This window comes from Doryrhamphus excisus, chromosome 20 (assembly GCF_030265055.1).
Source record: "Doryrhamphus excisus isolate RoL2022-K1 chromosome 20, RoL_Dexc_1.0, whole genome shotgun sequence".
Taxonomy (NCBI): Eukaryota; Metazoa; Chordata; class Actinopteri; order Syngnathiformes; family Syngnathidae; genus Doryrhamphus; species Doryrhamphus excisus.
Window position 1 is genome coordinate 5,480,451 of NC_080485.1, and position 22,854 is coordinate 5,503,304.

A 22,854-nucleotide genomic window follows, 5' to 3' on the forward strand; every position below is an offset into this window, starting at 1 on the left:
TCTTTAGCATCTATCTATGAACCGAGATCATTACAGTTTCCGCCCGTTTCGTTTTCCAAAGCAGAAATACTGTATTTTGTCTCCAGTGAAAGACAGTCTTTCAGAGCAGAGGCTACTATTTGAGAAAATACTGTAAATCAATCATGACACTTCTTCACACTCTATTGTACTCCAACATACAATTGTATGAAAAATGAAGTGTGAAATTAGGTTCAAACTGGGCTTGTTTTCCAACCCATGCAGCTCCATGTGAATGTGCAAAACCAATTAAGTTGAGGTACTTGATATTGGCTTATTGGCTTATATACAGATAACGTCCAGCACTTCATTACTGATGTCGATATCAACTGATACTGATAGAGGCAGCAGCTCTTCCCTCAAAGTCATGTCAGGTGACATCTCGTGACACATTACATGCATCGTCAAAACCACTTCCTACATCCATGAAAGAGTGGTAGCATTAATTGGACCCACTTTGTCCCATGTGATGCCACATTAGAGCAGGCATCGCCTCTCGCTTAATTAATTCCTTTATTTGCGAAGGACCTACGTACAAGATGTTGAACTCCAGAGAAAAAGCACTTATTGCAGAAAGGAAAGTGTGTCTATATTATCTCACAGCTGCAGAAAAGCAATGCAGAAAGAGGCATAAAAAAAAGGCATAACTAACTAGAAAAGAGGAAATTGCTGATGTGAAGACATCACTTTGGGCGTTATGATTAGTTATTAGCAAAAATTCAGAAGAAAGATCCAAGAGGCTACAGACTTATTTGAGAATTAGCGGCATCTTCCTAAAGGTGGTGGAAAAGTCAACCCATTCATGAGAATGAAACATACTTTGCCCGCCCGCACTGCTTACGAATTGGTCGCGTTGGTTTTGTTCATGGTTCACATTGTGTTTGTGACTCAGTGCCAATGTCAAATGTTTAAATTTTCAGCCCTGCACAGTTACACATAATTTACACCTGCTTCCAACAAATGCACTAATTGGCATGCAAAATTGCATACCACTGTGGGGACAAAATGCGCACAAGTGTAAACACGGCTTATGTTTCGCTCCATTGCAGGCTGCCTTGAGTCCAGCCATTTTTCCTCTGCCCTCCTCTCCACCTTTTTCCCATCCACTTGACTTGTAGTTATCTGTCAAATTCCACCCCGACGGCTTCTGTGCCTTAATCAATCAGAGTTGACTCGGTTTCTGCTTATCTGCACCCTCCGTGATTGATTTTCCTCGTTAAGCATAATTTGATGCTCTGTCCCATCTCTTTCAGAGCAAATTAAATTGTAGTGGAGTCCAATGTGCAGGTTGTTGCCGGTGTGCACGAGCACGTGCACAGCATTTGAGAGGGACACAGACAGAGTGAAAGAAAGCTTGCTCTGACTGACTGATAGGTAGATACGAGTAATGGTAAGTGACGGGAACACTAAATGCTCGCTGTAAAATTGTCTTTTACTGATAAGTATTGACACACAGCAGTGTCACGTCATCATAGCCGTCACCACAACACACCCACCTCATCCTTGTCTTCAGCCTGGATGAAGAGCGGCAGTGCAAAGCCCACCTGGGCGAGTTCAGTGATGCGGACGCGGTACTCAGAACTGTTGAACTTTGGGGCATTGTCATTCTTGTCAATGAGCAAAATGGTAAAGGTGGTCCTCACTGTGGCATCTGATGGACTGCGGTCTTCTTTCAGCTCCGTGGCCTTAAGGGAAACCACAAAGGAAACAGCCATTGTGTTGGCAATAGATGGAGGGAGACAAGAGATGCAATTCATCACACTAAATGTAATTTCTGATGGAGGCTGTCAGCACACAATCTAGACGGGCATTTACAGCTTTTCATTTATCGAATCAAAGAGACACTGACTCATGGGGCTCAAAGTGAGCCCACACACACACGCACACACACACACACACACAAAACAGTCCAATTGAGAATGAGAATGGAAGGTACAAGGCCTCTGAAATGGGAGGGAAAAAAGGAATGAGATATAAAATGTTTGACAGACGAGTGTCACAAGAAGCATGGTGCTGGTCTACAGATAATTAAGGCGGTCTAGCCTCAAATGTGACTCTGCCCTCTTAAGCTTATCTAACCTTCCTGAAGTTGAAGAATTAGTTGTATTACTCTGCTATACCATAATCAATAGCATAGTGTGTGTGAGAGAGAAAAAGACAATGGCGGGAGAGAAAAATCTATATCTTATACATATATTTTTGGGTTACTTTTTCCCAGCACTTTCACTCCTGTTTTTCTCCTTTATAAATATTGATTTCAATTAAAAATATGAACAAAGATTGGAATACGTTTGCAAGAATCTTTTTTTTTATTATACCAGGAAGAAACCTACCCCCATTACATTCAGGTGTGTGTGATGAATAACCACCAATAAATGTACGAGTAAGTGCATATTCAATACATTGTATATAAAAAACTACCATATTTTCTGGACTATAAGCCGCTCCAAAGTATACGTCGCACAAGGCCAATAGTGCATAATTAGGTACAAAAATATATATTATTAATATTATAATTATTTTACAAACTACTTGCCCAAAACAGACATTACGTCCCCTTGGAAGGCAAGTTCTAATAATAGACAACAGGCTGAATAGGTGTAAGATATGCTAACACAATGCTTATTCAGCTACACTAAAAATAAACATGACCAGAAACGGCGTCCAGTGTTTATGTAACATAAACAGTTTTTTCATTTATAAGTCGCTCTGGACTATAAGTCGCAGGAACAGCCAACCTATGAAAAAAAGTGCAACTTATAGTCCGGAAAATACGGTATTATTGTAAAGTTCAAGTGGAAAGGATTGAACTAAAAGTATCATTGAACTTTACATTTCAACATTGCAATCACTTAAAAAAAAACAAAACACAACAGTTTGATTGTGTATCTTTCCACTTGCAGCGCCTCTTTGACATCCATTTCACGCGCCCTCTTGCACTCTGTGAAAACCACTCTGTGCACAATAGTGTCTGAAAAAAAAATCATGCCAAAAAAAACAGAGGTTGGAAGTTGAGGAGATAATGGGAGTGTGAGAGTAGGACTGTCATGCTAAAAAGCCAAGCCAGATAGACTTTAGGCTCAGGGACAGGGGGATTGAGAGACAGCATCTACTTCAAAAAGGAGGACAAAGAAGAAAGGGAGGGAGCAACAGAAGAACCCTTCACATGAGCGAGGGCACTAAATCCTATTCCTTTATCTTGTGCTACTCAGTTCCACAAAGCCTCCCTGGACATACTGCAGGCTGTTTACTGCTTGCAAAACTGCAAAAGGGACATTATCAAAGCATCAAACCACAAATGCCCAACCACATTATGGATGACAATTGTGCAAGAGCACAGTATCTATCAGTCGCCACACGCTGGATGAACTGTTGACCTTGAAGACGTTCAGTGAGCAGCCATCCATCAAATTATCGCAATTTTATGATCATTTTGACTTTTTGGCATAATTGTGTTCTCCTGCATGGCCTGCAAAAAGTATGTAATGAAGAATGTTTTATAATGCCATTTTTAACTGCTGGTATATCTCCATTTGTTGAAAGAACCGTCCTTCAAAATATTTCTGCTTTAGACCTCCAACCCATCCGCTTTGCATTTTAGACGAGCAACGTCACACACTAAAGTGGGAAGTCCATCGCTTCACTCTGTTTTGGATTATTAATGTCATGTTTAAGGCTCTGTTTCAAATACCTGCATATAAATATTCACATTAGATGGTTACTTAAGTATGTGTGATGTCTTCATGGAGCCCAGCTTATGGACATCAGGCATCTGAGGAAGGTCTGCTTAAGTATGAGCAACAAAGGAAAAGGCCTGAATTCCATCTATCATCATCTTGTTGTGTTTTACAAAAGGCCAAGCTCCTGGACGGCCAACATGAAATTATTATTATATTGGAATACTATATTTTGGAGTATTATCACACTTCAAGGTCCTGCAATACTGAAGACGAGCGGGCTGCCTGCAGGAAATATACGCGTACATACATTTTTATTTTTCTCAAAGTAGTGATGATACAAAAAACAAATGAAACAAAAAGTTTTCATCCCATTCTGTTTTTGGCTAAATAAATAAATGGCAACACAAGAGTTGCACAATATGATGTAAACAGTGACTAACAGGAGTGTAAAGGTGACTTTGGCGTGCAGGGTTCTACTAATGTTAAAAAAAACATTTTAAAAGTCATGCAAAGGTTTTCTACTATCTAACTACAAATAAATCTATTTTACATTTATTCAACATCTATTTAACTTAACATTGAACCCTATATAGCGGAAATTAATTTAGCTTAACGGTGTCTGGAACCAATTAACTGCTAAAACAAGGGACGACTGTCATCCTGTTGTCCCATGTATTTAATTTTTTTATTACCTGAAAAAGTTCTGATACTTTTTTTGTAAAAGTCTGACCACCCACTGGTGAGGTTGGGTATATAATCACTATATAAAACGCTGGCTTTTCATGCGTATGGAAGAATGGCAGTGACAAGCACAACCTCACCCCCACTTGACTGAAATAAGTTCAATGAACAAATATTTACTTTAAGTTATGATTTTAGTTATTATTCTTTCTTTTTGGTGATTGATGGGGCCTCACCTGCCTCCCCCCAACATCTTATGAGAGTATTCAAAAAAACAGTCATGCAGATCTTCAGTATCTGTGCACCCCCACTGTAGAAAGAACTCACCTTGACAGTCAGCGTGAATCCTGCTGAGTAAAGTGGGTTTTCTCTGTCCAACTGGCCATTGACTGTCAGGGCACCGCTGATGTAGTTCAGGGCAAAAACACTGTTGGTGTTCCCTAGGTGGATGGATGATGTGGATGGAGAGCGAGGGAGAAACAGAGATAAGAAAGTCAGAGAGCCAAACGGAACTGGCGTCGTTGTTAATTCAACAGAACCCACGGGATGCAGCACAGAGCCTTTGGAAGGGGAAGGTGCTGGATGAGCAATGTGGATTTCTCTTTCATGCAATATGGATGCAACTTCTGCGACTCGGCCTTTCTTCTCTCCACCTTAGGCTGACCCACCACTTCTCACCTGTCCACACAGTATCCTCTTGTTTCATCTCCCACTGTCTCAGCCCCTTCCCATGCTGTTATTTCTTTACTAGCTTCACTATAATATATATATATATATATATATATATATATATATATATATATATATATATATATATATATATATATATATATATATATATATATACACTGCATATGCATCATCTTCACTGTCAGCTCACGTTTACCCAAATCCTTCATGCCAGCAATCTTTTAGCAGCAATCAATCCGTTAGACCTTACGGACCAAGTGCTAAGGTCTGCTAAATCATACTTTGACATGATTTTCACCTTGCTTGCTATGTGAAACAATTGTTGATAAGAACTTTTCCACATTAAGTGGATCCTTTTCTACTGGAGCAAAGTGATGGTTATCATGACAAAGAAGTAGGACTAGCATACAAACAAGTAGACCGGACGGGACTGGTATGATCTAGTGCTTTGGAAGCTATTTCAGTGATATGTTTATTTGTTTCAACATGCTTAACAGTTACAATGACCATCATCACGTTTACAATTGCACATTTCAACATGAAAAATAAACAAAAATAGTAAAATTTAAAAACAGTAAGGTATGGGGTGCTAAGTAGAGATATACATGACTAGAGGATAAACACCAGCAGCCATTGATCTGGGGCTGCTGTGGCTGTCTTGACAGTGGCAAGCCTTCTTATTTCATATATTACGAGATGACACAATGTTCCTCTTTAAAATGTTACAACTACATCAACTTTAGTTTCAGTCTCAACAATGAATATCAACTACACTGAAATTCTACTGAGAACATTACTATTGACGGAATGATTGACTAATGCAATGTTACACCCACTTGTTCTTACGGCACCTTATTATGTTATGCATGCCAATGCCTATGTGATAGGTTAATGTTCATTGAAGTTATCATATATTTGACTGTGAACACATTTAAATATTATATGTATATGCCCTGTATCCTGCTGACCTTCGGCTGAGTGTGCGTGTGGAATAAAAGACTACAAGACACTCGAGATTGTGAAGAGGAAACAGAAAACATCTGACCACAGCGGCACACAGAGGCACGACGAAGTCCACCAATTGTTTTCTTATCATTCATCTAAATGCAATCAACTGTTTTGCTTGTGTAAGCTTGATCACATCACATTGCAACTGCCACTTCCCTGTCCTTTAGGGCTGCATTGTGAACTTTGTAACTTAGGGAACACCCCAAGAAAATAAAAAGGGAGGCAACGGAGAGGGTACGCAGAGCGGTTGGAGATTGTATGCCGAGTACATCTCTTCCGTTCTCCTTGCGAGTAAAATTGATAACTGTTGTCTTCTTTCTTCCGTTTCATTGTTAAGGTGCTTAGACCTGACACTATGTCGTATTGGCATGAAGAAGTTCATGCTTAGACCACTTCCTTTTCTGCTAAAACCTACTTTTACATTCCTCATCTCTTATGTACACATTATCTTCACAGTCTGTGTTGTCTGTAACTGCTTTTACAGTTAACCCAGGATCTTCCACAACCCCCAAAACACATGCACACGCAAACATACAGACCCACACCCACACCCACACAACACACTATACTATTCAGAAACATTGACCACTTTCATTGTTATTCATTTTGAGAGCCCCGGTGCGTATTTATTGGAGTGCTGCAAGGGCCCCCTATGCAATCTGGAGATAGACGCAAGCCACACATGAATGTTATCACAATGATCTTCTCAATAGAAGGCAAACAATACCGAAGACAGAGCTGAATGAAATGACGCTGAAAGTCATGTCCGGTCCAACTGGAAGTCATTCAGTAATTCACTTGTGAATACAGCAGCACAAACTCCCCTATCTGCTACATTGTGTATACGGTATGTTAACCTGGATGGTGGTCAAACATGCTCAGCAAAAATTATTCACTGATTTTGAAAAAGCAGTATTTGTGAAAAAGAATGTCAGTATACTCCTCGGGTCTCTGTAAATAATGATACAATCAGATGCATTTTTTATATACACTGAGCTCATACCATGCTGTGTAGTTTAAATACACTAAACTGGATACTGTTGAGAGATATTTGAATATGTTGTCCATTGTTGTACAAATAGACATGGCCAAAGGTTTTGGCAGTGACTCAAGCTGTTTTTAATTTTGTTTCTAAATTGCAAAAAAACATTCATATATCTGAACAAATAGACCAATTTCAAAGATCTGTCAACATTCTTCAGTTGCATAAATTGCACTTTTTGCACAAATTCCTTTGTTGGTACTTTTGAAACTCAAACTACCTATTGTAGTTTCTCAGAAAACATAACTGACTTCATAAAATAATTGTTAAAGTTAAAATAACTACTTATTTCCACATTTTCGAACAGTTGATGGCATTCTGAATATCCAAATGATCAAGTGACTTAGTTAAGATAATTTACACATGTCCAGTATATATAAACATACCTTGAGGGAAAATAATCATTTGATCCCTTTCCAACCAGCAATTACTGTTGCAACAACACATCATCAGTAGGGTAAAACTAACCTGTCTCAAGACGGTGTAAACCCAGCTCACGTTCCCTATTAGTGGGTGAACAATCCAACGCTTGGTGAATTCTGCTTCACAACGATAGGAAGAGCCGACATCGAAGGATCAAAAAACTATGTCGCTATGAACGCTTGGCCGCCACAAGCCATTAGTCGCCCAACAAACCATTGGTAAACACGATGCGGTAATGGAGTGACGTCCTAGAGAGTGATCAAGAAGGCCCAACTAAATTTCCCCTATCTTTGTGGAAGTGGTAGGTTTTTGGCTTATTATGTTATCCTTCTTGCCCACTCAGTTTGAAACCTTTACTCAAGTTTAGAATAAATACATTCATGGTTAACTAGTTAGCTCGGTAGCATGTAACGTTTAAAGTCCCGTAGCCTGCTTATTACAGCTGAGCAATGTGTTGTAAACAAAGAATAATTGGAGTGTAAATGTACCTATAGGGATGTTATTTCATGCTTACAGGACTCTTATAATCAAAAGTCATAAAAAGGTTTTCTATGCTCCAACTATGAAAATTCTATTTATTAATATTGGATTTTTCATGGATCTTCACTTATCACGGTCAGGTCTGGAACCTGACCGCTGCATCCTGAAAGAGTGGTATCTGAAAACGTCAACAAAAGTGAAATATTCTTCTCTTTGTTTGGTTATCGTCCTCAACATTAAAAAAAAAAAACTCCAAAAGATTCAGTACCGCACCAGACATGAACCTCACCACACATTGCAGACTAATATACAGAATAGTGTACTAAGAACTGTTTCATATGTTGTCCCTCTTTTCCACGATCCAAAAACGGTGTATCAGTGTACCTTCATGAGGTATATAAAAGTGATGAAGCACTTAATACTTTTTGAACGTACATGCAACAACTTTAAAATGATACAGTTTGCTTCACTTTCAGACAAAAGTCCAACGCAATGTGGCGTTTTTCATTTTTGTTATGCATCCTTTCCAAAACGGTTCCCTGTGTGTTTTCTGAAATGTCTTGGGTTTTGTTGATGCATCTAACGCACCGACGTGAAACATCAAATGCCTGCTAGGAAGCAGTGGTTGACAAAAAAACCCCAAATGAAAACAGCAAACATGTTTACCGTGTAAAGGAACAAAAGACTTAAGTAGGTTTGACACATTTCAAAAGACCAATTGACCAATTACAGAACAATATAAAGACCAATTGCTAAGAGAGCATCTTATCAGAAATGAAAATGTTTCCATGATTACAAATTCAGTTGGTTGAACCTTCATCCATGTAGCCTTCCTCCAAATTGATCTGTACTTTGCCATCATTTTTTATACAGGATCACAATGAACTTTCAACTGTACTGTGAGGGCTTATCTTCTGATAGTTCATAGTAACAACAGAGGTCTAGACTCTGAAGAAATACGTCCAGATGCTAAGTACAAAGTGCACAAGAGCTAAGGTCAAGAGATTAACCCATGTCTGTGTTCCCAACTCCCCACTCGCTGCTCAATTATTGCCCTGTAAGTCTGGAAGAGAGAGCAGGTAAACCCTAGAAGAAGGAGCAAAGGGCAAGCGTGTGGACAAAGGAGGATAGTTCATGGAAGCATTGAGGTAATTAATCTGGATTGAGGGCAACAAGCGTACTGAGGACGGGGCAAAGGGATAACTATGACGGATAATTATGTCGAGCTGTTGTAAATTGTGTGGGAAAATAAAGCCATTTTCTTCATTAATGTAGTATATTACATATTACTCGAGTATTTTAATTGTGCAGACGTGGCTCCAACAGACTAGCATAAATCTTCAGTTCTTCTCAGATCTTCACTGAGTTCAATGGGCTTTTTCCATTGTTCGATCGAGCATTGGTCGATCAAGAAAGCACTGTCAAACCAATTATTTTTATGCTAGCAAAGCAAAACCCACCGCCGCAGTCAATCATGTTCACTGAAGAGAAGTTAATAGGGCTGGGCTTGTCGAGTTCAAATACATTCTGGAACCAGTACCAGCACCACTTATAAAATGATAAAGGTGAATGTAGTGTCACAAGAACGCCCAAGATTACGTAAATCGTGACAAGATTTCTCATGGGCAATAGCCCTGGGTCAATAATAAATAGTGTACATTAATTAATCACACAATAAACCAAAATGAACAAAATCATTTTGTTGAAACAGGCAGGAAGAGAGTTCACTCTGTGCATTGCTTTCAGCACCTTGGCACGTTTTTTTCCATCGAACAATGGTTTGAACAATGGTTTGTCTCTGTGGGTGAAGGCGGGGCCAGTAGCATACACACAGAGCGCAGTAGAAATTGAATTAGTAGATTGGAATATATATGTTATATATTTCTTATATTTTCCTCATTGTACTTTTCTTAATGGTATGGTAATATTGAATCCTCATCTCGTCTTTAGCGTCTTTAGCGTAATGCAAGGTAATGCCTTTGCGTAATGCAAATGTGCAATATTTCCATCACTGCCTCTGTTACTACCTCAATCATATTTATTTATTTAACAACCCAATACAATACACTCATATTTGACTTTACTCATCTGTATACACCAGTCATTATTTGCACTATGACCCATTTATCATTGCACTAAAATTAATATATATGCAACATGTCTTCTCCTGCATATGCTCCTGTGCAATATTATGTGTATATTTTGGATATCTTGTGTATATATCTTGTTAAACTGTCTTTTTTTACTCTACTTTTTTTTTTTACTTGACTACTGCACTGAAAGGAAAAGCTCTCCAATCTTGTTGTACATCTTGTATAATGACAATAAAGTCCATTCCATTCCATTCCATCTTGTACACCCAATTTGTGCATCGTCTTGTCTGAAGCTGCCTGTGAAAATTAGTTGAAATTAGAATTGAGTCACCAATTCACCAAGTCATGTAGATGAATTTGATCTATTCAAATTTTGAGTGATCAGTTCTAAGGAGAAAGACGCCCTCATAGACACTCCTGCAACAAAAGATGCACCACGGTCACAGCGCTCTGACCACATTGACAAATGGAACAAGACGATGACTGCATTCTTTTTTTGAGACAGCAACATCCTGTGATGGGTTATATCTAGAATTCAAGTCCATCATCACTATTTATTTGGCCTTTCGCCAACGTAGACGAGAACTGCTCTATACAGTTAATGCCAACGTGGGTACGCGGCATAAGAGCAGCTCAAGTTTTGCATGCAACTCCTGCAGTGACATCACTTTTGACCAGTGTGCCCTCCCAGAAAGGGTAGAAAAGATAGTAATGCCAGGGAGACTGCCTGGGGCATCAGACAGATGAAGTGACCCAACTGCATTCACAAGCTCCATATGCCATTTAATGTCGAGGCTCCTCAGCCCTCTACAGAGATGTCTGTTTTAATAACCTTCATTGCTAAGATTGTTCCCATGGCAACACCTATAGTCTCAAAGGCTGTGTGGATGTATGGTGCAGTATGGACCAATAAGAATACTATTGTTGAAATGTGCATTAAATGAATCTGAACCGAGTGTGTCACCTTTGTGTTTGTAGTGGAAGGAGCTGTAGGCACAAACTGGCAGCCATGTATCCGTCATTCTAACCCGGGGCAGCTGCGGCTACAGATGTACTTTATAGGGGTGTCACCAAACACTGAAGGCGATACACATTATTGGGTCCAGCAGCACAAGACCAGACAAGATTTTAACATTACTTTAAAATAAATGTACAATGAAAAGCAGCAATGAAAAGTGCAAAAAATACAATGACAATAATTTGCAGTCTACTAATGTAATTTGTTCTGAGTTACCTTAATTGATCCTCACAAGGCCTTCCTTTTTGGAGGCGAGAGACGAGGAAAACAATATTCATTTTCACGTCCATTTTCATTTATTGTATGATTTCCATCCATCCATTTTCTATACCGCTTAACCTAAATTAGGGTCGCAGGTAGGCAGGAGTGGGGTACACCACTCTGGTTGCCAACCAATCACAGGGCACATATAGACAAACAACCATTCACACTCACATTCATACCTATGGACAATTTGGAGTCACCAATTAACCTAGCATGTTTTTGGAATGTGGGAGGGAACCAAACTAACTCCGGCATGCACAGGGAGAACATGCAAACTCCATACAGAGATGTATTGTGTGATTTGTTCTTATTATTATCATTTCCAACCATTTCCGGCTAATGAGCTATTGCATGTTTTAACCAAAGATTACAGTTTCTAAGACAATTATTCCCTACTGTAACACTTATAACAGTTATAGAATAAAATAAAATTAATTAAAATAAATAGAAATATTGATATTTTCTATACAATTAACTATATTTGTCATCTCACCAGTGACACCACACTGCTAAATCTATTTTTGTTACCTGTGTTGATAATGGTACATCGTGTGGTCTTGGGGTAATATAGAACTAAACTAGTCCACACTACATTTACATGCAGTCAACATTCGGGTTCAAGTGATTATTCCCGTTTCTGAAATATTTGGAATAACCCGTTTACATGTGTGGCGTGGAAAAAAAACAAACAAACAAACAAACACACATGACCTGGCGTCATTTTTGCTTCTTTGTCCTGTATCCAACAACAACAAAACCAACACCACCCCAACGGGCAATGAATGCCTTTGTTGAGCTCTGGTGCTTTGGTACTGACCCATCAACAGTACTTGACACTATTCTGTCTCACGTTCTTCATTAATGGATGGCAAGAACATGAGGAAATAGGAGCCGTGCCATCTATATCCATGCTACATCCACCAGAGCCCCCTCGGACACTTTGGATGCACGTATGTGTGTTTGTGTGTGTGTGTGTGTGTGGGGGGGGGGGGGGGGGGGTGTATAAACCCTTCTTCACCTAACTTCTCGTTCACCTTCTGATAGATCTCTATCACGGTACTTTCTACTGTCTATAGAGGACATAATGTTCCTGTCTTTCACCACACTAACGAGGTGGTTTGTTTCCTCCTTGTTCCTAAAGTGTGGGGTCCAAAAGTAGCCCCTGCCAAAGTCATGTGATTCCTTTCAAATGGAACATGAGCAGAACACTAACTATGTTAGCCTGATAAGTGGAAACATGACCCAAAATCCAGCTTAGAAATGGAGTAACCCAGGGGTATTCAGGTTTTTAAAAACTGAAAATGAGCATATACGGGTTTACAAAAGGGTTATTGGTGTTATATTCCAGTTATGACGACATGTAAACATACTGACTGACTCATTTGGCATACTTATCCCAGTGACCACTACAACTACGCTGCAAGTGTGCACAAAAAAATACATATCATGTTTTTTCAACATCATCTGTCCATAAAAAGGAGTCAACATTTTGGTGTTTGGACCAAGCTCGAGAGGCAGACTAAAACCACACAGGGTGACTCCGAGGGATCACTGAGGAAAAAACTATAATCATATTCTAATTGCTGATAGAGAATGTTCACCAGTGATCTGGCAAAACACTGCGATTAAACACCCAAGGGGTGGAAATTGCGACACACACACAGCACACTGATTCAAATTACTTTTGCATTTCATATTCATACTTTGAGGCAATATTTATGTATTTCTACTGTGTGTTTAAATGTGTTCCTATCAGATAGATGATGGCATGTCAAGGTTGTGTTGCTGTGAAAAACTATTAAAACAGTGTAGTGGAAGTATTTTGATAGTTAATAGTTAATATGAGCTAGCTAACAACATGCGTCATAGGAAATACCTATTTTGATGCTATAGCGCTCCCAAAAATCGGCAACTGACTTGTACATTAACCAAGTTGTAGCAGCTAACATGAAAAACCATTTTATTTGGCAGACTAACACGACACTTCGCAAAGTGGTTGTCTTAGCTGCATTCACAGACGGAAGAGTGGATACCAAGCTCGCAACTTCGCTACCAAGACCCAACAAGATGCTGATTTGCCGTCAGCATTTTTTAACTGGAGCACACGTCTTGTGCTGGAAGACACAGCCATCCCAAGGAGAGCAGACATCGTAAGTGTTGTCGCTGTATCTATGCTGCTGTTGCTAACGGAACTAGCATAAGTATATGTATCAATGTGCCTCGAAAAGACGTTTCGGTAGTGTTTTAAATGATCAAAACAAGGCTAGATGCCGCAACTACTACATGTTAGCATCAGGGTACGAGTTAATGCATGGTCGCAGCATGAATATCAAACGATGCAACGTTGTTAGAGATGTTTTTTTTCTTCATCGTCGAAATCGGTGTGTCCCAATGACATGCATTGTTAGCTAGCTTATAGCTAGCTGTTATAATGTACAGAAAAGGGGCACATTTTCATGTGCTTTGGTGGCATGCCACCCTGAATGTTGGTCTAATAAAGAATAAAATCAAATAAAGAAAGTGCTTCCTGTCAAAGAGAGGGGTGGACAAATACAAATAGAGCTCATTAACATTATTATTATGGTTATAGACATATAAAACAGCATGCTCTCAGTAGGGTGTAATAACATCTAGCATCAAGGCAATATTTTGGACAACACTCGACTGTGGGACCTCTGACTTTTAAAATTGCAGAAAAATATGGAACCTTTTACTATTTAACTTCAACCATCTCATCAGTATGCATTGAATCGTCTCAGCAATACTAAAGCATTTTAATAATCTTGAGGACAGATTCCTTATGATTTATTGGTAAGGACATTTCAATTCTGATATCATAAACAAGTAAAGGCTCATTCAAAAGAGAACAAATTCATCATTGAAATGATTGAAATGATATAGGTCAATGGAAAATGCGAAGATTAGGAATGCAAACGATAGGGACTATTTCATTGCAAAAATAGAAAACATGTACTGTGTGTTCTATTATCGGAGACTGAGACTGATAATACATCTGGATGTGATCTCAATAGTTCAGTCACACAAGTGGATGACAATAAGTTTCTCTCTGCAAATGAAAATTTGAAGAAAGCTAAGCAGTACTTCCAAAGTATAATTACCATGACTAAGCCAGTGACAAATGCTTCCTCTAGTTTATGACAACACCAAGGGAGAGCTACAGCGTTTTAGTAATGTGATATGGCATGAAGCCAAAGCTGTGTGTCTTCAGGCGAAGATTTTGTTGCTTTCCGGAATGTACACAAATTAGTGTCACTTTTAAGCATTACACCTGCAGGCAAATCAAGCTGATGATACGGCTTGAGCTGTTGTTTTACATACATCTAATTCCCAATAGCCTGGGTGTATTACTGCTACCCATGAGTCTATACATGGAATGTGTATGTGAATGGAGACATAATGAGTGTCTTTCATTGGATGACAATATGAAATTCATGCATGCTAAATCAAAATAAACAAAAACGTGTACAGTATTCCCTTGTTCACCGCGGTTAACTGGACAGACCCGACCGTGATGAGTGCGTTTGTGCAAAGTGACCGAGCTGTATTCTTTATTTAGAAATGGAATCATAGTTGGAGCTTAGAAAACCTGTTTATGACCTTCTAAATAAGATTTTTAACATTAGAGCTCTCTAGACATAAACTAACACCCCTATATTATAATCAACTTGGCACCCAGCATAGTAGATACTGTATAATTATAGTAAATACGCCATTTAAGATACAAATAAGACTTGTGGTCGCGTTGAGTTTCAACTTGCCACAGGCGATGGCCTCAAACGCAGCCCGTGTTTTTATTTGGGCTTATTGTGTCTTTCAAACGTGCAATCAATTCCTGCATCCTTTGAATGCCTTATATTTGTACTTTAGATATTTTAATACTTGAAAATGCTTAACTCATTTAACACCCGACTGCTCTCTCCTAAATACTGATACAGTATATACACGTACGTCTTTTACTTTTACTAAGGTACAGGGGTGATGATGCAACTCTACAATAAAAGACAGCCTGTTTGATGCAGTATTAAGTCTAAAAAATGACCACAAGGTGGCAGAAGTCCATTTTATAAAAACTCAGATCTCTAAAATCTCTAAAATTGAAATGCATGCTCCAGAGCAACCAGGAAGTGAAAGGAAAGGGATCTCACTGTGTTGCGTGAAACGCAAACGTTTGCACACACAGCTCAGTTGCAAATGTGTAAATTGTAAATAATTTAAGTGTTATATCTGTAAAAATGTTTATTTTCATGTAAGACTACTATTTTGTGTTGTTTATGTAGTGATATCGTTGTTTAGACATTTTGGCTGAATATATGTGGGTACATTTGTGTCAAAGTGAAAGTTATGCCTCAAATGTTTCTTTTTACAAAGATCTTATTTTGTTGATAACTGATATTTTGCTGAAACATACCTATATTCTACTGTTGATTACTGAAGGAGGAATACAGTAATCGTTATGTTGATATAGTCATTCATTCATTCATTCATTCATTTTCTACCGCTTATCCTCACAAGGGTTGCGGGGGTGCTGGAGCCTATCCCAGCTGTATTCGGGAGAGAGGCGGAGTACACCCTGGACTGGTGGCCAGCCAATCACAGGGCACATATAGACAAACAACCATTCACACTCACATTCATACTTCAACAATTTGGAGTCGCCAATTAACCTAGCATGTTTTTGGAATGTGGGAGGAAACCGGAGTACCCGGAGAAAACCCACGCATGCACGGGGAGAACATGCAAACTCCACACAGAGATGACCGAGGGTGGAATGGTCAAACTCGGGTCTCCTAGCTGCGTGGCCTACGTGCTAACCATCAGGTCACCGTGCAGCCCTATGTTGATATATATTATGTATATATAGCCTATGAACACAATAATCTGTGTGCCTTGAAAAATTACTCAAAATCATCAAAAATATCCGGTACCAAGAGGGACAGCTTTTGAAAAAAAGGTAAAAATACATAACATTTGCTTAAAAGTGCATATTTTTTAAACTAATAATAGACCATATTCATCCACAAATTAGCATGATTATTAATGCTTATATATCAGTTTTTTTTTTGTTAAATCGTGATAGGGTCAAGCTGTGAAATTCAATCTGCAAAGTGGGGAGGAACGTGTGTACAGATTTAATATCTTCTTCAATCACTTTTGACCATTATATCCCACCTACTGATCTAAAGGGATCTGCTTAGATATTTAGATACTGTACCTTCAGGTATAATGTCTCAGTAATTGTATTATAACCTCTAAGATGACTTAGTTATTACTACATGGGGTATTTGTGTCTATTTAACCTGACAGTGTAACAATGTAGTGGCACCCCCCCAATCAAACAAAGATGTAGTCACATTTACAATGAATGAATGAATGTATGACATTGCAGTGTACGTACTAATCCCTAAATGATTTCAGCCAACTTTATTTGCTTGTCACCCGCGTCACAGACTATTATTATCAATCCATTATCTCCAGGTGTGTTGCAAAATAATCAAATCATCTTCCGCTTTCAAATGTGCTAGCCGTCATCTTTATCTTTTCACTTTGAGCGTCACTTTGGTGTGTTTGGCTGATTAGAACTTTTGTCTGGAGGTTCTCTCTTTTTGGATTGAAGACAGCTGCAAATAATTTTGTGTTTGTGTTGTCATAATCCTGTATCCTGAAGTCCGATGATGAGCACACCCTCTTTTCTCCAAACTCAACTAAGTTTAAAGGATTGTGTGGTGGTCAGTGTCCCGTAAACTATCGCTCTTCTGAGAGATTACACTGCAACAAGCTGTGGAGGGCCTCAGAGCATCTAATTGAAAACTAGAGCACTCCCAGCACACAACAGTCCCAAAAAGAGCTCCCTTCAGAATAACAGGTATTACCCTTGTCCCTATTACAGCATGCCTGCTGATATAGGCGAGGTCATTGCAGAATGGAGTAGGAGCATCAGGGTGTAGCAGTGATGACAGATATAGATGTATGGGGAGAGAGAGTGGGGCGATAGGGGTGTTTATTGTTTATTGAGCTTCTTGCTGATGGGGTACCATTTCAAAGCACATTTTGTGGTACAAATAAATGCATTCTTAGGTTCTGACTAACCCTGTCTTTACTTTTATCTTTTTACTTTTATCAGAAAAGAATGGTGAGGTGGACCTATGTGACTAGTTTATTATGATTCAAGGTCAACAATCTATAAACCTTGGTTATTGTCATTAATCTATTCCAAAGGTCAGATGAAAACCACAAAAAAAATCACGTTTTCTGAAGAAAGCCAATGAATCTGTGCCAGGCACCCAACAATATTATCACAATATTTGTTTTTACCTAAGTATGTTTATTAAAAACTAGTAACAGAGATGAGTGGATTTGAAAACTTAAACTTCAGGCCTGGCTTGCTTTCTGTTACACCTCAATTAACCATTTCGCTCCCGTAACCCGTGTTAACCAAGAAACCTTTACATTACAATCCTATTGTTACAAACACTACATTCGTACTTGTTATTTCTTGAAGTCAATTGTGTTTCTTGCCTTCTGTATGTTTTGGTGCTTGAAAGCTGTATTCAATTTTAAAAAAAGATTACTTTAATGATCATAAATGCACAGTGTGCTTGAACGCCTCATCAGACCAGAGCACAGCACTCAAAAGGAGGAAGGAATTAGACATATATAGAGTTGTTTATTGTTCTGTGTGAATTTTATAACGAAACAATCCACACTAAAACAAAATAAAGATCACACTAATAGACGGTGTGGACATTGAAAGGGTGAGCGAAAATAAATTTCTGGGGATCAGAATAGATGAAAATATGAGCTGGAAACCTCTTATTACAAATATACAACATAAGGTGGCCAGAAATATTTCAGTATTGAACAAAGCCAAATTTGTTCTCAATCAGAAATCACTCCACACTCTTTATTGCTCTCTGGTTCTACCATATCTTACTTATTGTGTGGAAATATGGGCTAATAACTATAAAAGCAATCTTCACTCGCTAAATGTACTGCAAAAAGGTCAGTAAGGATAATTCATAATGCTGCTATAGAGAACATACTAACTCCTTATTTCTAAAATCACAAATACTTAAACTTGCTGATATAGTTCAAACATCTAAAATAATGCATAAGGCTAAAAATTATCTAAAAATGTCATCCAATACTTCTCTACAAGAGAGGAGAAATATGATCTCAGGGAAGAACTACATTTGAAACACTTATATGCTAAAACTACGTTAAAAAGCCATAGCATTTCAGTATGTGGAATCAAACTATGGAATGGATTGAGTAAGGACCTCAAACAATGCACAACGATGAGCCAATTCAAGAAACAATACAAGCAGTTGATGTTTGCTAAATACAAGGATGAAGAGTCTTGAACCAGTCATGATGTGCTATACATATCACTATATTGACACTTACTATGGTACCCATTATGTCATTGGATGCTCATATCACCTCGTACGAGGTACATTATTTAAAAAAAAATAAAAAAAAAACCCCTAAACTGTATTATGGAAAGCAGGAAGTGAACAAATGTAACAGTTACTGATTGTAAAAGTACCAGATGGAGGGGTAGGATTTCATAAGCTTTGCTTCTTCCTACTCCTTTTGGACATGTGGAACTGTGAACTGATTATGGGATGCACTCAATTGTAATCTGATGTATGTTCAAATGAAATAAAACCATTACCATTACCATACAATTTTTGGTGAAGGAGTTTTCTGTCCATTCTTCAAGGAGACTGAAACACCATTGAGTGGATTCTTTTTTTGGGCACCTAACTAATTTGTTCGGTGCACCGGTTGTATGATAACTGACACAGTGTATGAAAACAGTAGCAATAATTTTCGCTGCAATCCAATCGGGCTGTTTACCATACACTGCAACATTTTTTGGTGACATGAAAACTAAGTTATCCCATTCTATCTAGTTTAACAATTACAGCGCTTGGATAATTCCAAGACAAACCACCTTGAGGTCAGCATTCGCTACAATTCCCCAATCCGAAAGACAGAATTGTCTAAAAAGAGAAAAAAAAAGGATAGATGGAAAAAGGCTTAAGATGGGATTAGTTGTGGTTGCGTGTGACAAAAGGGATGGAAACACACAAAGATGAACAAAAGGCTGATATAAAAGGCTTCAGGGATGTCCTTTCATTTACAGAGACGGCGGGCTGATTTTTCCTCTGCTCGGTCTTATACTATCATTACAGCGCAGTGGAGAGGCTACACAAACTTTACACAATAGATTAACGCTTATCCTGGTGGACAGCAAAGCTTTATGTTGTAACTTGTTGTAATATAAGTCACTCGAGAACCCAGACCCATTTTTACTGAGCTTTTTTATATTCTTCTGGCAAGGAGGATATGATTTCTCTGATTTGTTTTATTGTGTTCTTTCTCCAGTTTTTCCAAAACCAGCGTTTTTTTTTTGTTTTGTTTTTTTTTTAATGACGGATAGATCCTCACCCAGTATTATTCCCATTCAATTTTGGTAACAATCCCATTTAACATACATGTTCCCTCACTTCCTATTCTTGGTGTATTCTTCTTCTCAAATGTTTGTCTTTCCGTGTTGTATTTAGTACATTGGTACAAAATACCAATGTACAAAATGTGCAAAGGTTTGTGTGCAAAGAAGAAAGCAGACATGGTGCTAGGATAAGGCCAAACTGAGCTTTGGTGTGTCAGTCCCTTGGCTTGTTGATGTCAGTCAGATGGACCAAGGCTGTCTGCACGCTTGCTTGCATTTGGGGGCTGCTTGGAGTGGATAATGAGTGACATTGTAGAAATGTTTGTATTGGAGAAAATAATGCTTAGATATCAAAGGTTGTTATCATGGCTGGAAAGAAATGAAAGGACCTCATAAAATGGCTGCTATGGGATAATTTCTTTTTATGGTATATCGCGGTTAAATGATCCCCGATGCCTAATGTACAAATTATGTAACCCTCATAGCAAACTAAATTGTAATCCCATGTTGTGTATTTGGACAGACTTTAGAGTGAATAATTGAGATGGGTGTGTGTTCTGCATTATCCTAACGGGTCTTTTTTGTAGCACAGTGAGTGAGGCCAGTTGCAAGTTGTCCATAGGTGTGAATGGTCGTTTGTTTATATGTGCCCTAAGATAGGCTGGCGTCCAGTCCAGGGTGTACCCCGCCTCTCGCCGAAAGACAGCTGGGATAGGCTCCAGCATACCCGCGACCCGAGTGAATATAAGCGGCATAGAAAACGGATGGATGGACAATATGCTGTTACAATTTGATTGAAAACCAAATCTTGAACTGCTCAGCATTCCATTATTTATTTAAACACACCAAATGTCTATTTCCTACAAATTTTTATCCTAGCAAAGGGATTAGCTAGCGTAATTACCAGTACAATACTACGTCAACACTACAGCTATTTTAAGCACTATAGAAAGCCGGTTCAGATTCTTGACTCAGGCTGGTGTCATTGCCAAAAGACACAGTAAGCAGATATTCAATTCCAGAACACGTGGTTCTACCTGCACACCTGGTGAGTTCTGCCGACCTTATCAAATTTCCCAAAGGGACCAAAAAGTATTCTGATATCCTCTATGCATTTCAGCTACACTTTTGAGCCAAAACAAAATAAATTTTTAATACAGGACTTGAATGCACTACGGCGTGGATGTTATGTGTTTATGTATCAAACTGTCGGTGTTGTAATAATATTTTAATATTCCTAACTGTCAAGTATAACGAAAAGTTAACCAGTGTATTCAATTAAAAATAAAAACAGCAACATAAAAAGTAAAACTACTCACCCTTAGAAAAAACACCTGAAGACACGGGAGGTGTTTTTAGAACGGCACGCCCACCTTGTAGCGTTTTCAGCATGACCTTGGTAAATACAATTTTTGCATGTAGTTTATATTTAATTAATTGCACCGACTAGCCTGACCATTTCCAATGATATAATACGGTCATTGTCCAGCTCTAGGGTTAGAATTTTTTTGGGGCCTTTGTCTTTACTGGTGGAATCACAAAAGCCAAAGAAAAAGCATACCAAACTTTTTGTGCAAGACATCAGTATGTCATGACAGTGAGGTTTGTGCCACAAAATAAAAGATAGCGAAATAGCGCACATTCTAAGATAAATGTCTACATCTTGTGGAACATTGAGATCTGTAGGTTAGAGAATTACATCCTTCCATTTGGATCAGAGATTTTACAATGAACCCCCCCGCCACACACCATCATAACAAACAACTGCATCATTGCAGTGAGGCATCCTCTCGTGCACGTGAAATCCCAGATATAACTTCTGATTGGCCGAGACAAAGAAAATCTGCATTTTAAGCCCCACAATCATTAACATAAATCACTGCTGCAATTAAGAACCTGTTTATCTTAATTACTGAATTAATGAGACGAGTCCCGCAGGAACATGCAGATCTCTTTGAGGACACAGAATGAGGAGTGGAAACACGAGAGTGGCTTCACTCAGAGTCAACCAAGTCTGCAATCATGCATGTGCTCACAATGATGAGTGGTGTTATAGACGACAAGGTATACAGTTTACACAAGTGCTCAAGCACCCTTGTACACTCTCATATTAGGACTAAGAGGAAAGAGGCACACATGCGTCCTTATGAATTTGTGCCCTTCCACCTTTATGTGCTGGTGCTGCATCACCCTTCAACTTCCATTATCTTTCCAACTTATAATGATTTTATCAAGCCAATGGGCTCAACCCCATTGAGGCTTAGTGCGGTGCAATAACTTATTTTTTAAATGACTGGGAATACTTTGCACCACGTAATTAATGTCTTTTTAATGTTCTTGTCCTCTGGAGCTTAACTCGTCCCCTCAACAACACAACAACAACTCAACACACAAACACAACAACAAAGTATATTGTGGTCTCCAAAAAATAAGACTAAGAATGTGTGAGTGGAAGTACAGCAGAGCGTTTACAATAAGCTCTACAAAGAAAAGAGATCTGTCCCGACACAACAAGAATCACGTGAACACTAGCTCTCTTACTCATGCTACCACTACCCACACAGAAATTCATGACTCCGCATATGCTCAAGTTTCAAGCATGGAGTCAAATTCCTTCATTTACCATTGGGGTCAGGCACTGACCCAGCAGATGGTCCAACAATGACTATCTCCATCACCCCGAATTTCTGCGGTTCGCCAGGCTAACCAAGCAGTGCCAGAGCCCTTTTCAGCCAGCTGGCATAACTGTTACCACTAATGTCCTTCCATTTTGGCCATACTGGTGCTTGACAGGGGGCATGGAGAGTTTACGCTTCACACATAACTGTGAAGCTCTGTACGCGAGTTTGTTTTCACAACACAAACCAATGTTTTAGTCATCGAATGATTGTTCATCGTAGAGGATATTTTAATTAGGGTGAGAATGAACCCTGGCAGGAATATTACAGTCGGTTTAAAAAGTGTACAAAAAAATGGAA

At 38.8% G+C, this 22,854-nt stretch overlaps 1 protein-coding gene across 3 annotated transcripts in view; it reads right to left on the reverse strand.

Moving 5' to 3' along the window:
- Window positions 1–22,854, reverse strand: part of cdh23 (cadherin-related 23) — a 169,929-nt gene that overhangs the window by 70,459 nt on the left and 76,616 nt on the right. For all 3 annotated transcript variants that reach the window (XM_058058029.1, XM_058058027.1, XM_058058028.1), the window contains exons 10-11: window positions 4,707–4,819; window positions 1,515–1,703 (exon numbers count right to left, since the gene is read on the reverse strand). In XM_058058029.1, the coding sequence (XP_057914012.1) occupies window positions 1,515–1,703; window positions 4,707–4,819 (302 nt within the window). The remainder of the gene's footprint in view (window positions 1–1,514; window positions 1,704–4,706; window positions 4,820–22,854) is intronic.